Raw genomic sequence first — 23,991 nt, 5'->3', positions numbered from 1 at the left:
TTTTCATTCAATTATGGACATCAGTCCATATTCTGTGAAAGAAGAAGCTGTCAATTAATTATGCACCATACTCACAGAGAGAGAGAGAGAAATGATGAGAGGGAGAGAGTGTGAGAACGAGAGTGAAAGAGAAAGGCTTACTGTGCTCTGTTTTTGTTATATAGAAACAGAGCTTACCGTGTGAGTTGGAAGAATATGTCACTAGGGTTGACGAGCTATACCCGATCAACCCGATTCATTCGTTGTTTTGTAACCTGATAAAAGCCAAGAATATGCTCTGTTTGTTGTATAAAAACAGAGCAATGCAAGATGACCATGCTCTGTTTTTTTTTTTTTTCTACAGAGCAGTTGCTGACAGAGATGGAGGGATCAGAGCAAAGTTCGATTCGTCGCAATGGCAGAAAAGCCTTTGGCATAGCAGCCGCCAGAATTTCTCTCCCTTTCGTTTGCGGCATCGGCATTGCCTTTGTCCTGCGAAAAATTGTCAACGGAGCGGATAAAGTCGGTTACATTTGTCGACGGAGCAGAGTTTTCATTTGTTAATTTGTAAGGGAAATTATCTCAACTGATCAAGGATTCTAATTAATTTTCTTAATTCTTATTTTGGATTATTTTAGATTATCTCATTTGTTAATATGTTTAAATTTCATGATACGAATATATATATGACACGGTAATTTAATCTTATAGTAAAATATTATGTCATTAATTTTTTTATATTGGCATTTATTTGTAATATTAATTTAAATCTCAATTCTATTTTTTATCATTCGCATATTTAAAAAATAAATAAATACAAAATTTACATTAAAAACTTTTATTTAATAGTAAACTCTATTATTTTTAAAATATATATATATATATAAGACTTGCACACTTTAATATTGTATCTAATATTATTTTTTTAAATTAGTATAGGTGCTAATCACTTAAATAAATATTGATTGTGAACATAAACAGTAGGTCATATAAGAAAACTGTCAATGCTAAGAACCTACTTCATCAACAGGAGAAGTAGATTAGTAATAAATTATATAACATGCAAATTATAATATAACATTATTTTATATAAATTATAATTTATATATGTGATTTAAAATTTCTATTCATTCTTTATATAAAGAAAGAAAAATGTAAAATAATTAAGATTAAATCTATTTGTCAACTACATTTACGAATACAATTATTCAAAGAAAATATTATTTCTTTATCAATTTAAATTCATTATGAAACATTAAAATCAAATAATAATATCTAATAAAAATTTTAATGTTTTATTTCTTCATAAAAATTTAAAAAAACGTACTTTCCACATTGTTGTGGGTAGGTTTGTTTCCAATGCTTTGCCAACTACATTAAAATTTCGAATGCTAATAAAAGAATTTCGTTCTCCAAGAAAAAGGAGCACTTACATAGGGTGTTAAAAATGCACATCAGTAAAGATTGGCCAAAAATATATTGATTTCTACGTCTATTAAAGAGAATAATTATGGATCTCTTTAATGAGCGTGACAATTCCTATTTAAAAGTTTTCTTTTAATACTTTTCTTTAAGCCTAAAGATTTTTTGTTTTTTGATACTTTGTGCTAATTACTATTTTTATTTTATAAATGATATATACAATCTCAGTAGTAATGTTATTATTTGTTTAATTCATAAAAAATGTTACTCATCATTTCATATCATATATTTTAATATTATTTTTTATTTTATTATTTTATTTTATTTTAATTAAACTATTAAGTTGTTCTACTTATCATCTATACACTAAATATTTATTATAAATAAATAAATAAATAAGTATGGTGTGTAGAAATGATAAGTAAAAATTATCATTGATTAATCTGCTATTCAAAATTTATTTTATAGGAGCATCGACCATATGTTAAAAGCGTTGTGGAGAAATTATCAAAAACAAATTAGAGGATTCAAGTTTATATAGATCTATAGAAATTGAAGGAGAAAAAATATAGACATTTTAATATCCTCTCTATTGAAGTAATGCAAGATGAGAAAAATGTTGGATCGTTATCTTAGAATTAAAATTATTTCAAATAGCTTTCATAAAACTATAGGTGATGTTTATTTATAAGATCATATTATAGATTCTATTAATGTTCTTCTTTTATAATATATCACAACGTGTAATTATTTATTAATTATATAAACACTACATCGTTAGTTATTTAATTAACCAAAAATATTACGTTTTTATTAATAAAAAATTAGTTCTTAACAAAAAAAATTAAATATAAACTAAGCAAACGTGCAATATTGCACGTTGCTTTGACCTAGTCTATTATAATAAGTGTCTATTCCACATAAACAGTAATTTTCTTGTTTTTGTTGTATAGTTACATTTTTACCCCTGAGTTGCTTATACTTTTAAACCAATAAAAACTCTATTTTTATTTTTACATTTTTGCCCCTTGATCTTCTAATACAACAAGTATTAATTGCTAATTAAAAGTTTTTGCCCCTGATCTTCTAATACATAGATTTTTTTTTTTTTTGTGTGTTTAATCTTAGTTAAATAATTATTATAATTATTTTTAATGTTTCTGAGCTTGAGATTAAATTGAACAGTATCCCAAAGTGTAGAGATGAGAAGTATCTCGTAGTAGTTAGGTGGGGCTCTAAGTGATATTGATTCCATCTGACTCCATTGCTTTGAAATTTGGTAGTTTGATTGCATTACTCATTATTTCCCCCCACCACTTCCAACTCCCAATATTAAACTTAAAAAAAAAAAACAAAAAAGTACAGAAATAGGCAGGTTGAGTGTCAAAATTCCTACCATTTTTTTAACTTTTTAAAATATTTCTCAAAACTTAATTATTTCTTTTACAATAATATTTTCGTACGTGGGTTCTAAATATTTAAAAAAAAATATGTAAAGTTTACACAATTCAATACTGTAAATATCATTTATGTTTATTTTATTGGACGACAATGGTTAGATCATACTCAATGTGTTCGATCGGAAACGAAAAAGAAAATTAATAATACATACATAATATTTTCTACAACTATTTTACAATTTAGTGTATGTTAAAAGGTATAGTAAAATTTGAAATTTTAACTAAATAAAAAAATCAAAATTAAATTAAAATAACTTAATAACTTTTTATGAAAATAAAACTATCAGGCATATTGATGGATTGTAAAATGGGTTGTTGAATAATAATATATTTTTGTGTAGATCTTTTTGAAAAGTTCGATGTTATGATTAATTGATTAAGCATATATATAAATATATAGATATATATATATTCTATTATAATAAGTGTCTATACCATATGAACAGTATGAATAGTAATTTTTTTGTTATTGTTATGTAGTTACGTTTTTACCTCTGAGTTGCTTTTAATTTAAAACCAATAAAAACTCTGCTTTTACTTTTACGTTTTTGCCCCTTGATCTTCTAATACCATAAGTATTAATTGCTAATTAAAAGACATGCATGCAAAGCATAGGAATTAATTTATAAGCACAAAAATCATATGATTAATATGTGCTAGCTGATATTTTTATTTTCTATATATATATATATATATATATATTTGTAAAAAGATAAAAAAAACAAACAAACAGACCAGAAAAAGAAGACGAGAGGAAAAAAAATAATCCGAACGTATGTAATTCCTATATGTATATATATAATGTTGTATATTTGATTTTAAACTAAAATATAATTTAACTACAAGCGTAGATTAACTATTATGATATCTGGCCAGAATATACCTATTGAAAGATATTATACTTTACTAACTTATTATTATCTAAAGATATTTCCTAAAATTTACTTTTTTTTTGCATTAAATTATGCATTAATTAAATTATTTTGTAAAATATTATATATATATTTTTATTAAAAATCTTATTTCGCCTAATTAAATAAACGTGCTTTACATGTTGTTCTAACCTAGTATAAACATTTACCTTTATCAAAGTCGTTGTGAAAATTGCAGAATCTTCTTCAAATTAAACGGAAGTAATACATCAATTCACATACATCAACGCACATTCAAGGCCGTAATACGGCATTATATATATAACTTTAAAACAAAGAAAGCAACAGATAAACCAAACAAAAGAAATTAAAAGGTTTAAAAAATACAAAAACAAAAACAAGCATAGGATATAGCTAGGAGAACGAAGCGCAGTACTAGAACTGAAAGGAAACCCCACTAATTCCATGATTCAAATTTTCAGGCTAAGGAGGCTGGCAACCGCGGGTGTAAGTACCTTTACATGGACTAATTTTTGGATTAGGTTTAACTTTTTTATAGCAATATTGAGGGTCATCAGGTCCACAAGGCTTAGCGGCTGCTTTACCAGGATTGGGGGTGCCGCTAGTCCCCCCTCCATCTCCAGCAAGGATCCGGCTTACATAGGGGTTCATCAGGAACCCTAACTCAAACTCGAAGTCCTCCTCGATCAGGCGGCATTCATCGAGGTGGCCGTCACTGCATCGGAAACTGGTGTTGCTCTTTGCAAGGACAGAAGCAGCACAACCATATGTGTTAAGGAGCATAATGCTCATCATCAGCAGCAGCATTTCTAGGAATGCAGGAGTAGCTGTTCTCCCTCCCTTAGGATTACACACCTCCATTAGAGTATTCCTTAATCTTTACTTACTCCTGCATGTAGCTGATCTCCCACCCTAGCTTTCTCGACTCACTCACAGTACACACTATGTGTACATGGTGTGTATATATATAGTTGAATAAAGAAGAAAGTGATGATGAGCAGATGAGGAAATACGAGATGCGTCACAAAAGCATATATATTAGTAATTTTATTCTTTCCTTTACGATGGCAAATCACATCCCACGCTCTTAAAATCATGTTGTTGGTTGAATAATAACAGAAGGTTAATCGTTTATGGTGACCTTTTCGGAGGAGGATCAGCCAACAGCAAATTGTCGGCCAAAAAGGTTATTGTCATTCTGTGTTCAGAATTCAGATTAGTTACACAGTGAAAGTGGATAATTAAGGACGTCTCTCGCTCCAATAATTTAGTTCTAACAAATGGGTCCGGCTTGGTTGGGTACCACCGCTTTTGGTTTGGACCCCTTTATTTATGCCAAAAGAAAAGGTGATATTCTTATTTCTTTAACCTATCATCGATTAAAAAAAGAATTATGATTTTTATTCAAGAATAGTGACCATTTCGATAGAAGTAATGGAATTAAATATTTTATAATCAGTACATTTTGGTGTATTATTTTGAAATATTCATCTTATATAAGTTTAGAATACTATATCATTTAGATAGTGAATTGAGATGGAAGTTAAAAATTAAATAAAATATTATTAAAATATTATTTTTTAATATTATTATTATTTTTAAATTTAAAAAAATTAAATTATTTATTATATTTTATGTAAAAATTTTAAAAAAATGTAACGATTAAATAAAATAAGGTGAAATATTTTTACTATCTAAATAGGTCTAAGTTTTCTTAAAAAAGAGTGAATCCATTGAAAAAAGTGAAATGATTATAAATATTTTACATATAATTATATATATACAAACATTCTCGAAAGCATTTTATAGATGTGTTAGCGTGCGTATACGTAAAGTTTGGTCATTTTTTAATCTTATAGAAAAATAAAATAAAATATAAAGAGTCTGGTACATTTAGAAACCTTTTGCTATTTAAAAAGCATTTCAAAATAATAAATCTTTTTCATTTTACCTTTTACTTTTTCTAATCCAGATCAGGACTGATATACGGAAGTAATTCCTAGACTGTTAGATCCTATTGATGTTGCTCAACAGCCATACATGGAGGCCTTTTTTTTTAATGTTTTTTAAAAAAATTTTAAACATTTGAAAAAATATATTTATAATATTATTAAAAAATACATCTTTATTTATTAAAAAAAACTGTCGGCAACCCATCGAAAACCATACGTAAGAGTAGCATTTCTTTATAATAATATTTACTTTTGTCTTTTTATTTGTACCGGTCTGAGTAGTCTGCTCATTCTTTACGCCTTTCCGGACACTCAAATCCATCAGAAGATATTGAGTAGTTCTACATGCAGGCCACTTGCGGACGGATTCACTAATGATGACGTGGCAGTCGAGAAAAAAAAAAAAAAAAAAAAAATTCGGACGATCCCACGAAAACTTCTTCCGCACGCTAGTTCTGGCATTTTCCCTCCCAGGACGTCTTGAAGCTGCTCCGAGCGACCCTGACCTGAGCTCCCCGACCGAGCAGCCTCATCTCCAGCGTGCGACGATCTCATCCGCACCATCTCCTCCGCGCGAGCACCTCCTCTGCGCGAGAACCACCTTCGAGCGACCATCTCCACTGCAGAACCACCCCCTTCGCGCGCGACCACCTCCACTGCACAACCAGCTCCGCGCGACCACCTCCACTGCCGAACCAGCTCCGCGCGACCACCTCCACTGCACAACCAGCTGTTCTGCGCGAGCACCTCCACTGCAGAACTTTCCTCGTTTGCGCGACGACGTCAACTGCTTCACCAGGTCCTCTGCGCGACCACTTCCTGGAAAGGTATAAACTTGCTTATTTAAGGAAAACTGTAACTGCATTTAGTTCCTGGTTGTTGTAATAACGAAGGATTTGGCTTTGCCTTTTGAAAACAGAGTTACATGGAGTATGAAAACAGAGTTATACGAAGTACAACTAGACATGGTGAAACAAACTTTTATTTTTTTTTTTATTTAAATAAGGCAAATATTTTTTAGACTTTAGCTTATGGTAAGATAAAAATTAGTAAAAACCTTCGCTTTTCTAATTTATTATCTTCCCAAGTTCATGCATGTTAATGTTCGGTTGTAGCTGAAGACGGATTCTTAACCATGAACTATTCCCACCGGTCAAAATAATTATCCTCACGGACCCCTTAATGCTTTGTTTTATGAAATGGTGAACTATATGTTTGGTTTAATGTTATTGTTAAGAGAATGAGAACAAAATGTACTGAATATTATATGAATGCTTAAATGAGAACTTTGTATATTTTCTGCAATATATAATAATATATATATTATTATTTTGCTACATGATTACATGGTTATGCTTAAGGTACCAGAATTGTTTTTTTGGGTATAGGCATGTCATTTAATTCATCAACTTTCTTAGATATACATGTAATTCAGTTATGTTTTAGCAACATTTGTTAAAGCATACTAGCATTTTTCTTCCGGCTTTACACAATTAAAACTTAGTTATTTTTTTTAATATCTCTTAAAATAATTACAACCAAGGAGGGAGGATTGATTCCAATTTACTTAACAGAGAACACGTCGCCAGCTTTAAAAAGAATTGTAATTACTTTATTGCCTTTGATTAAAATTATAGTGAAGAAATTTTTTGAATTTTCTAATGCTTTGTTTAGATGGAGAAAGGGAAGGACCATGCATATCCTATAACACGTTCTACAGCAGATTCCACAACAAATCCATCCACAAATCCTCCCTCCCAGGTATGGAACTGAGCAAATTATCTTAAATTCCTGAAAGTGACTTTATCATGACTGGTTTTGTTCCACAGATGATAGCAATACCATTCTATCCACTGGGATCGACGTCTCCAACTGCAAATCCATCAACCAATCTACCAACCCAGGTGACATCTCAATTAAACCAAGAGACGATGTATTTATGTACTAATATTAAACCTTTAGAACCAAATGACGTGAGCTATATTAATACACATTTTTTTCATAATCTGTAGGTGATACCAATACCATGTTACCCGGATTTTTCAAACTATATGCATGGTTGCCATCCACCAATGCCAAATGCGTGGTTACCCCCATTTTTCGAGCGTCCTGAAGCCAGTGCATCTACACAAACTAGTCAGGTGATAAATTCACCCAAGCAGATTTTGCACTTATTTTTAACCATGTATGAAATTGATTTATTTCATTTTGTGGGTGTAAACTGCAGGGAAACCCGTTGCCCCCATGCGAGTCGAATCTTAACCCTTCGAGTGGTCTACACTCTGCAAGTTCAAGCCATGTTGATGAAACCCAAGATCCCACACCTGAGTCTACTGGAAAAAGTATGGATACTGTTATTGGGGGGAGTGATGATCTGTCTGGACCACATGATAATGTGCCCCAAACTGAGGGGGCCGATATTGTTGAGGAGCCGAAATTGGGAATGGTGTTTAAATCTGAAGAGGACTTATTGTCTTATTATAAAAGATATGGGCAACAATGCGGTTTTGGGATAATGACTCAGAGGAGCCATAGGTTTGAGGATGGGAGCCTGAGATATGTCACATTGGGTTGTGCCAGGGGTGGGAAGGCACGGAACCGTACGTCTAATGTTGCCAGGCCACGTCCGACATCAAAGACAGACTGTAAGGCAAGAATAAATGTGACGTTAGAAAGAGGTGTGTTAAAGGTGAACAGTGTAGATAATTCCCATAATCACGGCTTAAGTCCACAAAAGTCGAGATTTTTTCGCTGCAATAGAGAAGTGAGCGAGTCTGTTAAGAGAGTGTTAGACATAAATGATCAAGCTGGGATAAGAATGAACAAGAGTTTTGCCTCTCTTGTGCAAGAAGCGGGTGGGTTTGAGAACTTGCCATTCAATGAAAAGGACTGTCGGAATTATATTGACAAGGCACGCCACCTTCAACTTGGGAAAGGTGGTGCTGGAGCCCTCCGTGAGTATTTTGCGCGGATGCAATACAAAAATGACGGATTCTTTTCACTAATGGATATGGATGATGACGGGCGGTTGAGGAATGTATTCTGGGCGGATGCACGAAGTAGGGCAGCCTACAAATATTTTGGTGATGTTGTGACCTTCGACACGACCTATTTGACAAACAGATATGGGATGCCGTTTGCACCGTTTGTGGGTGTAAACCACCATGGACAGTCGATATTGTTGGGCGCAGGATTAATTTCTAGTGAGGATACAGAAACGTTTACATGGTTATTTCAGACCTGGTGTAATTGTATGGACGGTGAAGCTCCCAAGGCTATTATCACGGACCAAGATAGAGCCATGAAAAATGCAATAAGCCTTGTCTTTCCAAACAGTCGACACAGATTTTGCTTATGGCACATTTTGAAAAAGTTGCCTGAGAAGCTAGGTTCACATGGTGAATTCAAAACTGGGTTGAAAACTGGGTTGTTAAATTGTGTGTATGACTCTCACACAGTTGAGGAGTTTGAGGGGTCTTGGGAAGTGTTAATTACGAAGTACAACTTGCAGGATAATGCTTGGTTGAAAAGTTTATATGCTGAGCGTACGTATTGGGCACCGGTATTCATGAAAGATGTTTTCTGGGCTGGAATGAGTACAACCCAAAGAAGCGAGAGTATGAATGCGTTTTTCGACGGGTATGTTCATGCTAAGACAAACTTAAAAGAGTTTGTCGATCAGTTCGATAATGCATTGAGGAAGAAGATTGAGAATGAAAGTGCGGCGGACTTCCAGTCATTCAATGTTACAATTCCCGTCGTCTCCCCCTCTCCACTTGAGAAGACTTTTCAAGACATATACACTTGCAATAAATTTAGAGAAGTTCAAAAAGAAGTAATAGGGATGCTTGCAACTCTTCCAACTCTACACAGGAAGGATGGTGTAATTGCAATATACAATGTAGAAGATGAAGTGAATGTTGATGATTTCATCAAGGAGGTTACCCACACGGTGTATTTTAATGAGGCTGAATGTGAGGTGAAGTGTTCATGTGCCTTGTTTGAGATGAGAGGGGTATTGTGTAGGCATGTATTGGGCATTATGAGAGTTAACAAAGTCCGCTCGGTGCCAGAAAAGTACATACTAGATCGATGGCGGAAAGACATAAAGAGAACTTACACTCTTATACGAAGTAGTTACGATGGGGTTGATGAGAGGCCTGAAGTATGCAGATATTCACGTATCATCAAGAAATGCAACGAAGTAGCCACAAATGCATCTTCATGTGATGAGCACACTGAGGATATGCTAGCTAAGTTAGATGCAATGAACTTAGGCTACCGCACGAACAAGCCGCCATCAAAGGTGAATGTTACAACAACTGCCGTGCCCACCACAACTGCCACTTCTAAGAATGTATTGAGTCCCCATGTAGTGAGAGGAAAAGGCAGACCGCCTTCTCTCAGGAAAAAATTCATGATTGAACATATTAAACCCACGACAAAGAAGGCTACTCAGAAAGGAAAACGTAAACAGGTTAACTCAATTACAGACTAGGGTGGAATTTCCAGATTTTACTGCTTCAAGAAAGTGTGTTTTACTGTTATTATGCCTTTATGACTTAATAGAAATTGGTTTTTATTTGCTTCCTTTGTAGCCGCATGGAGTAGAAGGCGAAGTTCTGGGAACTAGAAGGAATTTATTTGGTTCCACAGTTGTTGGGACACAACAAAGTGTCACATTTCAGGTTTCATTTGGGTTTTTCATATTTGTGTATTTAAAGATTTCTCATGGTTAAACTTTACTTCTTACTAATATTTTGCATGCTGTATTATTAGCCTCCTCAAAACACTACCGAAGTGTTGGACTTTAGTGTCACCGAGCTAGACTTTGCGGTGAATGAGACGCAAGAAAGTGTAAGATGATTTAGTTAGATTTTTGTCATCTCAAACTAAATGAAAAATGTTTTCACATGGTGAATTCTTTTTTTAGAGGATGTATTGGGTATGAATTTTAACCGTTATATTATACGTGTGACAGATGCAACTTCATCCGGATGGAACCCAGCTTGATCATGAAGGAAGTATGGCAATTTTGCATCTATTATCATACATAGAATGTTTAATCATGATGCTCAAGATATCTACTTGTGGAAAAAATACACTTGCATGTTTGGTGGAGTATTGAGTACATGCATTATATATATATATATATATATATAAGCCGCATGTGAAGGAAGTGGTATTTTGAGGATTTTCAGCTAGCTAAACTTAAAATACACTTTCCATCGCATACACATATTTTGCACTAACTTTAGTAGGCATTAAATGTTTAATATTGTTGGGCACATGATACTTTGATGTCATTTTTTGCTTTAAACATCTTAATTTACCATATATATTGGAAATTGATTGGGCATATCCATTTGTATTGGGTGCTTTTACTTTCCAGTTTAATCATGTTGATGATTGGGAAGTATTTTGTGCAAAGCCATGGAAGATTAATAGGAATAATGATGGGGAGTCGAGCTTGTGTGCGTTGATCCAGCTTTTGAGTTGCAATTTTTTGATGGGTGGATATAATATTTTTGTAATCATTTGTATTGACTTATTTACTAATTAGTTTTTGTAATTAGGCATTTGATGGGTGGAGAAGTTGTAATTATTTTTTGTTGGGCATATAGCTATGTAATTATTTATCATAGGGTGGACCTTTGTTGTAAATACTTTTTTGAGAACTTAAGAGCTTATTGTCGATCAGGGGTTCAAGTAATTGTTGTATGTTCCAACTTTTTCCCATGTGAATGACGTTATTTTCCTGCATAATATGGAAGGAGATTAGGGGCTGATTTGGTAGGGAGAGTGTATTTCAGAATTACTGTATATATATATTTGTTGTGGATGATTCACAGGTTTTACAATTGCTAATTTAGTCTAATCCTGAATCGTATATAAATATTTGTTGTGGATGAACCCAAGTTCATGTGCCGAGCAAGGAAGTGTTGTTTTATGGGTTGCTTTTGGGGTATAGATGGGGTCAGCACCTTCCCCTGCTTCCTGCCGAGTAAAACAAACACTAAAGGAATTTATCTTCAATCATAATGTACTGTATATAGATTTTGCTTATATTCATCATGAGTTACGTAAAGTGGCAACCATCCATGCCACTTAAGTTGTATGTAGCCGAGTGAGTGTCTCCTAGAAGGCAAGTATATACTTGATTTTCACCAAAAATCATCATCCGCTTAATCTGTCCCAGAAGTCCTCTTGATCTAAAACCTTCACTAAAGTGCCAAGTATATACTTGTTACAAAGTCCTCTTTATTATGCCTCATCAAAGAAGATGATGACGGAAACAGGCTATCATGCACAAGTAAGGTGTTCGGATTTGCATGGTCCAGCTGAACTACTCAAATAAAAAAGTCTATCATGCATAAACTACATTTCAAGCACCTTCCAAACTGTCCAGATTTCCCCAAAAAAGTTCCAGATTTCTACTAGTAAGTTGCCAGACCTGTAGGCATGTATACACTTCAATTTCCACACAAAAATTACAAATACCAACATAAAAGAGTTGTCCCAAAAGTTCCAACTTCTGAACTTGCACTAACAAATTTATACAAAACACAACTAAATGCCTATTAATACTCAAAGCGATCGTATAAAGTACAAATAAAGTAAAATAGAAACTGCCACACATATACGAATATGTGTGCGTTGACGCCGGACTTCCACCTCCCGCTTGACAATTTCGCCATCTCTACGGCGAACCTCTTCCGAACAATGTCGAACCTCTTCCATCATTGTTCGCACCTCTTCCTCTCTTCTTCGAAAAAGTTGCAATAATTGGCGAACCTCTTCATGTGTTTTCTGCAACTCTTCATGTGTTTTCTGGAGCTCTTCCTTCTTCATCAAAATCTCAATGAATACTTTCATAAGGTCATTCTCCATTTCCTTACCACTATCTGCCCGTATGAAAAAGTTGCAATGTGGTAATCCCTATATAAACAAACAAACAAACAAACAAACAAACATATATGAGAATGTGAAGGATGGTGTAGTCAATCTGAAATTGGTACTGGATAAGTATACAATAATTAATTTTTGTACCTTGGTATTGTATTTTGAACACCCAAAGAATGATCGGCCCGGATTTCTTGGCGTGTTCGATGTTCTAAGTGAAGCAGGTGACCCACAATTGCAAATTGGGTTGATTCTCAAAGTATGATTAACAATAGAAGATGAAGAAACTGACGATGATACCTTATCTCCCTCAGATAACATGTTCCCAATCAACAATGGAGTATGCTGTTGCTAAAAAATATTAGTGTTTTTCATTCATTGTTTGCTGTTGGGGTTTACAAGTTTTTTTTTTTTAAAACAAGAGAGTTTAATCACCCAAAACGTTAGATGGTTTAATCCTTAAAAAGATTATATTATTTTTAATCCACCCGAAGGGGAGCTGAGTTTAATCCTAAAAAATCAAGTGCAAAAGGAGTTACACATATTGTGCTTCACATTGGGTTGAAGTGAAGTGTAAAGGTGTGTTTAATGCTTTAGCAAAGTGTACTTTGGTACATTAACAGATATCAATAGGAACTTCAAATTACTAGGAGATAAAAAAAAAAAGTTGGTTCATCTACCATGATGGTATCCACATCCAAGCGCACACATACTTTGCAAAAGTAACTTGTAAAAATGAAAACTTAAGTTCACTTCACATACTGCTATATGCAGAAAGTATGGAACTCTAAACATAAATAAACTAGTTCATCACATATGATGGTGTCCACATCCCAGCGCGCACATACTTTACAAAAAGTTGCCAGTCAAGTCGGGATTTGTGAAGATAATTGTATACAAATCAAGAAATAACCGTTATATATGTTTAGGAAGTGCAAATCTCTAACATCAAAGACAGAGTAAAAGTAAACAAGCTAAATTAAAAAAGTTACAAAAAAATGTTCTTGCTAAAACTACACAGATTATTTATAAAAATGCAAGAAGTGGCAGTCTAAGCTACAATATTGCAAAAACAGAAAATGAACAACGAAGATATTGGTGGGCGTATAGATTATTGATGTCACGACATATTAAAAAGATTGAAGGGCCAAACACATGGGACCATCAAAGGTGAAAGTTTATAACATATTTGTATGGCCTCAAGCCTTGTTTTCAGATGGATTCAGAAAATACAGAGCTTGGATATTGGAAATCAGACTTACTTTTTGTTGCTTTCAATTCACAAGACTAAAAACAAATCCAAACAAATCCAAACAAATCCAAATCCATGGGTATCCTTAAAACCAGATTAGGGGCTTCTAACAATTCCTCAAATCCAAATAAAATTAAAAAAATAGTGGCCTATTACAATCCAACACCATGTACAGATCCAGATTATCTACTAAAAATGATGTTAATTTTCTCACAGCAAATCTAAATATAATATTGGAACAGATTTGGGGCTTCTAACAGGGAACACACAGAAAACCCAAAAATAAAAAAACCCAAAGCCGAGTCCAACAGCATGTACAGATCGAGAAAATGTATTACAAATCATGTTCATTTTCTCACAGCCAACCTAAATAACATCTTCGAACAGATTAGGGGCTTCTAACAGACAAAAAAACAGAAAACCCAAAAAATTATAACCCTTCGCCAAGTCCAACAGCATGTACAGATCGATAAAATGTATACAAATCATGTTAATTTACTCAAACCAACCCTAAATAACATCTTCGAACAGATTAGGGGCTTCTAACAAGAAAAACACAGAAAACCCCAAAAAAATAAAACCCTAGGCCAAGTCCAACAGAAAACCCCAAAAAATTAAAACCCTAGGCCAAGTCCTACAGAAAACCCTAGGCCAAGTACAGATCGATTAAGCAAAACAACAATATATATCCTATGTTAACGATCGAAGATCGATTAAGCATGAGAGAGAGAGAGACCTCTTCCGATATATTTATTCCCGACTGCACAGATCTGCGCCACCTCGGCTTACTGCAGTGGTTCCGAACGAAAGGAGAAGTGATGGGGAGGATTTTCGACCTTTGCTCCCACGGCGTGAGAGGTGAGAGGAGAAGTGAGAGGTGAGAGGTGAGAGGAGAAGTTTGTCAAACCGGGGATGAGAGCTGAGAGGTGAGAGGAGAAGTGAAAAAAGAAAAAGGTGAGAAAAGTGAATATCGAAAGGACTGCAGCCGGTTTGTCAAATTCATCTTCCCGCTTAGAATGAAACTCACCGTTTCATTAATGTCCACGTCAGCCTGGTGCGCGAATCCGTCCGCAAGTGGCCTGCAACAAGACTTTTTCGAAGATATTATGGGGGTAAAGTAACAACGACCCGAGATGAATATACGTACAAGAACGACGACTCGGGCGAGGTTTGGTTAACGAGCCTTCTCGACTTATTTTATATAAGAATGATAATATGTAATATGATTTGTTAATTTAATATGTATATGATATAATAATAATGGATTAAAATTTAGTCTTAACATGTTTAAATTAAAATAAATTGATTCATTAAGACACAATTACTTAACGATTTGATAATAAGTTAATCCTTAATGACACGTTATAGCATATTAAGAAAGTTAAAATTATAATTATACCTTGATACTTAAAAGTAAAATTGTTAAAATTTTAATTTCGATATTTTTATTGTTTGAATTGTAATTTAAATTTGTAGTTAGTTTTATAATTTTTATAAATGTTGTGATTTTAAAATTTATATAAAATTATACTAAATCTAATTAAGTCAAACTAGTTAATGTCAGACCTATTCAATCTCAATTATATAAATAGTTCGTATTGTGTCGTGTTAACATATTTTGTAATATTTACTGATGAGTCAAAACGGGTTGACACGACACGACTTGTTATGTTAATAAATCATATTAGAATTTGAGATTTTGATACGGTAAGTTTAACGGATCGGATTAGAGTTGATCTATATAATATACATATTTTGATACGACACGAATACAATCTGTCAACATAATTTGACATCTCTAATCTTATAGAGAAAAAATTTTACTATTCCAACACATAAAAGATTAGTTTTTTATTTAATTGAATTCATCTCAAATAATATTGTGTATAAAGCAAATATTAGGTATGGTAACAAAAGTAACATACCCAGAAAAGCAAACCTCATCCTACCTCCTCCTGAACCTCCACATCTCTCACGTCTCTCAATCTCATTTGAAAATATTTAAATATATTTATAAATAATTTTAATAATTATAAATGTTATACAATACTTGATAGACTCTACAATTATTAAATTTAAAAAAAAAATTAAAATCATTTCATTTCACTTTTAAATCTAAACACATTAATTTTAAAAAATCAACTTATCTTATCTCAACTCACTATTTAAACCTTTCCCTCAAGTAAAAGTCCGGTTTTATACTAAAGTCTTTTAACTTATCTCAATTATCTAATTTCATTATTATAATTTTTTTAAATTTTTATATAAAATATAATAAACAATTTCGAGACCGGCTAGAAATAGCTTAAATATCAAAATTCATCTTCGATCGATTGAAAAAGATCAAAATGGCAAAAAATTACTGAATACCCACCTATACTGTGCCAAATTCACACTAATTTCGAATTCTAATAATAATAGTAAAATGATATTTGAATAAAAGAAAAAAATTTTGAATTAAGATGTTTTATTGAGTTATAAATTCACACTAATTTCGTACGGAAAACAAAGAGCGTCACTCTTGAATAAACCACTAACCATGGACGCCATCCTCAATTCAATTTTTTTTTAAAAAAAAAAAAAAAAACTGAAATGAAAAGCAGATGTTATATAAGAGATTCAATGTTTCCATCTTAAAATCTTGTTTTTGGTTGAATGATAACAGAAGCTTAATAGTTTATGGGCACTTTCGGAGGAGAAGCCAATGGCAAATTGTCGGCAAAAAAGTAGCTGTCATCATGGGTTCAGAATTCACTTTACAAATGATATTTACAGCTTAAAATTTACAAACTTAACGTAATTTTTTTAAAAATAGTGAATAAATATAAAATTTATATAAAAAATATTAATTTTTTAATAATAAATCTTATTTTTTTTTTAAAAAATTAAACAACATTTGCACGCTATACATATATATCTAATTTTAGATTTGACGTAATATAGGTTAAAAGAATCAAGAATATAACTTTTCCTTTGGCATAAGTAAAGGGGTTCAACTAGTAACCAAGCCAGACCCATTTGTCGGGAGTAAATTATCGGAGCTAAAGACGTTACCCACGTTCACTTTCCATTTAGCTGGAGTCCTTATCCACGTTCACTTTCTTTATTAAAGTTAAGACTTTACCCACGTTTACTTCTGACAAATGGGTTCGGCTTGTTTACTCGCTTTTGGTTGGACCCCTTTATTTATGCTAAAAGAAAAGTTTTGTTCTTGATTCTTTAACCTATTATCACGTCAAAGGATTAAAATATATTTATGAATTTTATTTAAAAATGTTAAAGAATAAATCTTAAATTGTACGTAGATAAACTCTTGAACATATTTATAAAATTAAAATAAAATTATCTCTTTAAATTAATTTTATAAAATGAGTTAAGTTGATAAATTTTTTTATAATATCATAATTAGGTTATGGACAGATTTTATGAAATGAGTTAAGTCTATAAATTTTTTCATGATATTAGATCTAACAAGAGAACGAATAAGAATTCATACTACTTATCTTATGATAAAGATAAAAAAAATACTGACTTATACGTGAGAAAAGATATTAAAAAATAAATTTCACATTATCCTTAAATAAAATGAGAATGTCTATAAGATTGCAATTAATTTTTCTTTTTAAAATAATTTTAAGAGATGAATTATATTTATAAATTTCTTCAAAAAAGCAGTGTCCAAACCAAATTAATTTACAAATTGAAACCAAATTTATTACACGAACTGTTAATAAAACACGAATACGATACGATAATAGCGGGTTAGGATTTAATTTTAACATATTCAGGTTAAAATGGATTGACCCGTTAAGACACGATTACTTAATAAATTAATAATGAGTCAATTCGTTTTGATCTATTATGACAAATTAAAAAAATTAAAATTAAAATGATATGTTTTTATTTAAAAGTAAAAATGTCCAAACCAAATTTCTTACAAATTGGAACCAAATTTAATCATTAAAACAAAACTGTCGGTAGTCCCCTCGAAAAAGCCATACGTTAGTAGCATTTCTTTTTCATATAGTTTTGTCTTTTTCTCTGTACTAGTCTGGGTAGTCTGGTCATGGCCTGCGCTTTTTCGGACACTCAAATCTGTCAGAAGATATCATGGGGGGTAAAGTGGAGCACTACTTTTGTATTATATAAAACATATAAATTATTTGAAGAATTATATAAATGGAATTGTAAACTATAATTAATTACGATAACCAGTTTTATGTAAGGAATACTGTTTATCTTTTAAAAACTTGGAATTATTCTAAAAAGCAGTTTTATCAAATTATGTAAAAAGAATTATAAAATACAATTAACTACATTAACCCATTATATGGTACTGTTTATCCTGTAAATTTTTTTGTATATATATATTTTATTTATGTTTTCATTTTCTTTTATTTTGATTTTAACCATATAAGCAAGTTTTTTTTACTGTTCACCATTTAAAATACATATATTTCATTTTTTTTAAAAATATCTTGAAAATATTTTTAAACTAATTTTTTCATATTATGATTTTATTTATAATTTATATATATATTTTATTTTTAAGTTCGTAAAAATTATAATGATTAGATAATAATTAAATAAAAAATTTAAAAATTTAAAATAAAAAAGTGTTAGATGTTTGAGAAGAAGATAGTGAGAAATTTTTTTCTTTTAATTCATCTTATTATCCAAATAGAACTAATTCTCCATGACTTGGTCTTATTTGGTTCGAATGATCATACTGAAAAGAAATAATAGTGAAGGGAGGGAAGGAGAATGAGTAGTGGCACAAAGCCTGGATAATAATGGCACGAGGAGTCGAGCAAGAACCGTAAAACAGTTAATCCGGGGTCTAAAGCTAAGATTTTTGGTGCTAGTGTAAACTGGTGTTGGCTCTTAGGAGGGACAGCAGCACCACAACAACATGCGTTAAGTAGCATCGAGATCATCGTCTGCAGCATTGCTAGGAGTGAAGGAGTAGCTGTTCTCCCTCCCTTTGGATTATTACACACCTCCATTTCAGTATTCCTTAATCTTAACTGTCGGTGAAAATACATAATAATATACTAAAAATTACAATATAATTAATATTTAAATTAAATTAGTTTGAACTGAGACACGAAAATCTCATCTTTTACAAGAAGATTCAAGCTATCTATGACATAAAAAATTTCAAATTAATCAGTGTAATAAAATTTCTCTTGACACTCTTCCAAGATATAACTACTCAACCTATCGCTGTATAACTTGAACCAAATAGCACTTAAAAAAAAAACGATACAAAAACTCTATTTATTTTTAAAAAAAATACGAACATTAACTCACTCCTGGTAGCATATTCGTAACTTTATTCTTTGCTTTACGATGTCTAATCACACCCCCACATTCTTAAAATCTTGTTTCTTGATAACACAAGCTTAGTAGTTTATGGGCCTTTGGGAGGAGAAGCCAATGGCAAATTGTCGGCAAAAAAAAGTAGTAGTCATTGTGGGTTCAGAATTCACTTTATAAATGATATTTACATTTCTTAAATCTACCAACTTAACAAAATCTTTTTAAAAATAATGAATAGATACGGAATTAATACAAAAAAATATTAATTTTTTTAATAATAAATTTTATTTTTTTTAAAAAAGTACACAACATTTATATATTACACGTTTATATATAATTTTAAATTTGACGTAATAATAGGTTAAAGAATCAAGAATATAACTTTTCTTTTGGCATAAATCAAGGGGTTCAACTTCGACCAAAAGCCAGTAACCAAGCCGGACCCATTTTGGCATAACTTTTCTTCTGACAAATGGGTTCGGCTTGGCTACTCGCTTTTGGTTGCATCCCTTTATTTATGCCAAAAGAAAAAATTTATTCTTGATTCTTTAATCTATCATCACGTCAAATGATTAAAATATATTTATGAATTTTATTTAGAAATGTTAAAGAATAAAACTCATATTACATATAAATAAGCTCTTTAACATATTTCTAAAATTGGAGTAAAATTTTCTTTTTAAATCAATTTTAAAAAATGAATTAAGCCTATAAATTTTTTCATGATATTAAAATCAGGTTATGAATGATTTTATAAGATGAATTAGTCATATAAATTTTTTGATGATATCAAATCCTGTCACAAAATAAATGATAAGAATAAAAAAAAATACTAACTTTCACATAAGGAGGATGTCAAGAAATAAATCTCAGACTATTCTTAAACAAAATCATGACATATTTATAAGATTGTAAAAAATTTATTTCTTTAAACTGATTTTAAGAGATGAATTATATCTAAATTTTTTCAAAAAACAGTGTCCAAACCAAATTTATTTACAAATTGTAACCAAATTTAATCATTAAAACAAAACTGTCGGTAGTCCCCTAGAAAGAAAACCCATACGTTAGTAGCATTTTTTTTTAATATAGTTTTGTCTTTTTATCCGTACTAGTCTAACTAGTCTGGTCATGTCTTGTGCTTTTTCGGACACTCAAATCCATCAAGATATTATTGGGAGTAAAGTGGAGCACTCCTTTTATTTAAAGAAAAATATAATTATAAGTATAATTATATTTTTAATCTATGTATTAATGTGATGTGATTAATTAAAAATTATATTTTATTAAAAATAATGTTAATTTAAATTTTAAGTATAAATAAATCAGTATTAGTACACAGATTAGTGCGCGACTATATTTGTATGTAGCAAAACTCTTTATTTAATTTGAAAAATTATATAAAAGGAATTGTAAAATATAATTAATTACAATAATCCGTTATATGTAATGAATACTGTTTATCTGGTAAAAACTTGGAATTATTCTAGAAAGGAGTTTTATCAAATTATGTAAAAAGAATTATAAAATACAATTATCTACAGTAATCCTTTAAATGACATTGTTCATCTTGTAAATTATTATTATTATTTATATTTCATTTATTTTTTTATTTTATTTTATTTTAATTTTTACCATATAAGCAAGTTCTTTTTATTGTTCATCATTCAAAACACATATATTTTATTTTCTTCTAAAAAATATCTTGAAATTATTTTTAAAATAATTTTTTTATATTTTTATTTTATTTATAATTCTTATATATATATATATTTTATTTTGAAGTTTGTAAAAGTTATAATAATTTAATATTAATTAGATAAAAAAACTAAAAAATTTGAAATGAAAAAGTGTTAGGTGTTTGAAAAGAAAATAGTGAAAAATTTTAATTTCATTTTTAATCCATCTCATTATCTAAATAGAACTAATTCTCCATGACTTGGTCTTATTTGGTTCAAATGATCATACTGAAAAGAAAAAATAGTGAAGGGAGGGAAGGAGAATGAGAAGTGGCACAAAGCCTGGATAATAATGGCACGAGGAGTGGATCGAGAACCATAAAACAATTAATCCGGGGGTCTAAAGCTAAGATTTTTGTTGCTAGTGTAAACTGGTGTTGGCTCTTAGCATGGACAGCAGCACCACAACAATATGCGTTAAGAGCCAACACCAGTTTGCAGCACCACAATAATATGCGTTAAGGAGCATCATGATCATCGTCTGCAGCATTGCTAGAAACGAAGGAGTAGCTGTTCTCCCTCCCTTAGGATTATTACACACCTCCATTTCAGTGAAAATATATAATAATATAATAAAAATTACAATAAAATTAACATTAAAATAAAATCAGTTTGAATTGAGACACGAAAATCTCATATTCTGTAAGGAGATTCAAGCTATCTGTGATATATAAAGTTTAAAATTAACAAGTGGAGTAAAACTCTTCTTGACATTCCTTCAAAATACAACAGCCCCACCAATCATTATATAACTCGAACCAACTCTATACAAATAGTTAAGTCCAAAGCTCCACTAGTAAAAATACTTTTATTTTATCTACATAATTCTCAAAAGTATCTACACACTTCACCTTTTTTTTTTTTTTTTCTTTCTCTAAAAAGCTACACAATACTTTCATACGGAAAAGAAAAAGCGTCACTATGGAATAAATCACTAACTATGGACGCCAACTTCAATTTAATTTAAGAAAAAAAAACTCATCAGGCATTAACACATGAACCAGTAAGAAATTAAGTGAGAAAATATTCAAACAGCTTGGTTGAAGAACGGAAGATAATGAGCAATTAAAATTGAGCAACGTTCAGCCACTTAAAACATATATGTTAATGACTATCCTCAATTTCAAATGGCTCCGTAATATATAGCACTTTAAAAAAAGATTACAAAAACTCTATTTATTAAAAAAATATATATATACACTAACATTAACTCACTACTGGTAGCATATTAGTATCTTGGCTAATCTCATCCCACAGTTTTCGTCTTATAATCTTGTTTCTGGTTGAATAATAACAGAAGCTTAATAGCTTATGGGCCTTTTCGGAGGAGAATCCGATGGCTAATTGTCGGCAAAAAAGAGTTGTTGTCATTGTGGGTTAAGAATTCACTTTAGAAATGATATTTATAGCGTTGGAATTAGGCATAACTACTGCATAATTTTTTAATAATAAACTTTTATTTTTTTCAAAAGAATTATACCATACTTACCCTCAACAAATTAATCTAACATTACTTCTTAATTTAATTAGAAAGTGAACATGGGTAACATTTCTAGCACCAATAATTTACTTCTGGGGTCCGGCTTGGTTACTCGCCTTTGGTTGGAGCCCTTTACTTATGCCAAAAGGAAAGTTATATTCTTAATTGTTTAACCTCTTACTTAGGTATAACCGATCCGGTTTGATCCAATTTTATATATATTTTAGAACTGAATTGATATATATCAGTTTTAAAATTTAAAGAACTAATTCCGTATCGGTTACATCTCTAAATCGATACTTCATGTTTTATAGGTTTTAATCTGGTTGGTCCAGTTTTTTCGATATATTATATAGTATATATAATACAATATATAATAATAAAGTGATAATATAATGTAGTATGTTATAATATATATTATAATTGTATTATAAACTATAACAATATATTATAATATATAATGATATAGTATTAGTATAACTACCAATACAATATAGACTATAGTGATAATATATAATTATTTATCTAGGATTTTAAATTTAACATTATATTAATTAATAATTTATCATATAATATAAAATTATTTTATATATAATTATAAATATTATATATAATATAAAAACTCATATAAAAAATTAAAATATATTTATACATATATATATATATATATGAACCGGTTTGGTCCAATGTTAAAAAAAAAAAAAAAAAAACTAGAACCGGATGACCGGTTCTAGTTTTTTTTTTTTTTTTTTTTTTTTTTATCACCCCTACTCTTATCACGTCAAGTGATTAAAACAATATTTATAAATTTTATTTAGAAACAGTGTCCAAACCAATTTATTTACAAATTGGAACTAAACTTTCTTTTAAGGTATAGTGCCAACAATTTGATTTGGACACTTAGAATATCTTAGAATTTTTTAAATAGTAGTAAAATTGTTTGATTTAAGATATTTTATTGAATTTTGAAAAAAGAGAGAGAAAAAGTTGAATAAAATATTATAAAATTAAAAAAAATTATTTAAATATCATTTTTGTTTTAAAATTTGAAAAAGTTGTATCGGATTTTATATAGGTTTTGTTTTGATGTTCATAAAATTTATAATGATTAAGTAATGATTAGATGAAACAGTTAAATATTTAAAATTGAAAAAATGTTAGATGTTAGAGAAGAAATTTGTGAGAAGTTTTGAAATTTATTTATCTCGATTTCATTATCCAAATGGATCTAATTCTCCATGACATGGTCTTGTTTGGTATGAATGATCATACTGAAAAGAAATAATAATGAAGGGAGGGAAGGAGAGTGACTACTGGCACAAAGCCTGGTGTTATGGATGTGTTTTACAGTTTCTCACACACAATTATCTACAACTACAGAAGTGTGTGACTTTGGGATTCGGGAAATGCTTCCGATGTCTAAATTAGTAATAACAATGAAAAATCCCTCTCTAGCCAATAAATCAGATAGATTTCATTGTCGTACAGTAAGAATCTTTGACAATAATACAATAGTACCTTGTCTTAGCCATACCAATCTTCTTGTGTTTTGGAGTACTAGGGATGAATTGCTCTTATCAATTAAGCTG

General features: G+C 30.8%; 2 protein-coding genes across 2 annotated transcripts; one reads left to right on the top strand and one right to left on the bottom strand.

The window, feature by feature from the left end:
• The first annotated feature begins 7,380 nt into the window (after nucleotides 1–7,380).
• On the top strand, nucleotides 7,381–10,834 carry LOC122304520 (protein FAR1-RELATED SEQUENCE 5-like). The gene is made up of 7 exons (XM_043116794.1): nucleotides 7,381–7,467; nucleotides 7,536–7,610; nucleotides 7,719–7,847; nucleotides 7,934–10,183; nucleotides 10,305–10,394; nucleotides 10,486–10,563; nucleotides 10,688–10,834. Exons 1-7 carry the CDS (start codon nucleotides 7,381–7,383, stop codon nucleotides 10,832–10,834), a joined length of 2,856 nt encoding a protein of 951 aa, XP_042972728.1.
• A 1,349-nt stretch (nucleotides 10,835–12,183) lies between these two features.
• On the bottom strand, nucleotides 12,184–14,950 carry LOC122303883. Its single transcript, XM_043115877.1, has 2 exons — nucleotides 12,757–14,950; nucleotides 12,184–12,645 (listed from the first exon to the last, which is right to left on the bottom strand). The coding sequence occupies exons 1-2, from the start codon at nucleotides 12,928–12,930 to the stop codon at nucleotides 12,295–12,297; spliced, it is 525 nt and encodes a 174-aa protein (XP_042971811.1). The 5' UTR covers nucleotides 12,931–14,950; the 3' UTR covers nucleotides 12,184–12,294.
• Between the last annotated feature and the right edge of the window lie 9,041 nt (nucleotides 14,951–23,991).

The sequence above is a fragment of the Carya illinoinensis genome, chromosome 3, assembly GCF_018687715.1.
Source record: "Carya illinoinensis cultivar Pawnee chromosome 3, C.illinoinensisPawnee_v1, whole genome shotgun sequence".
NCBI lineage: Eukaryota > Viridiplantae > Streptophyta > Magnoliopsida > Fagales > Juglandaceae > Carya > Carya illinoinensis.
Note: the sequence above shows the minus strand (reverse complement) of the source record. Positions and strands in the feature narration are given on the sequence as shown.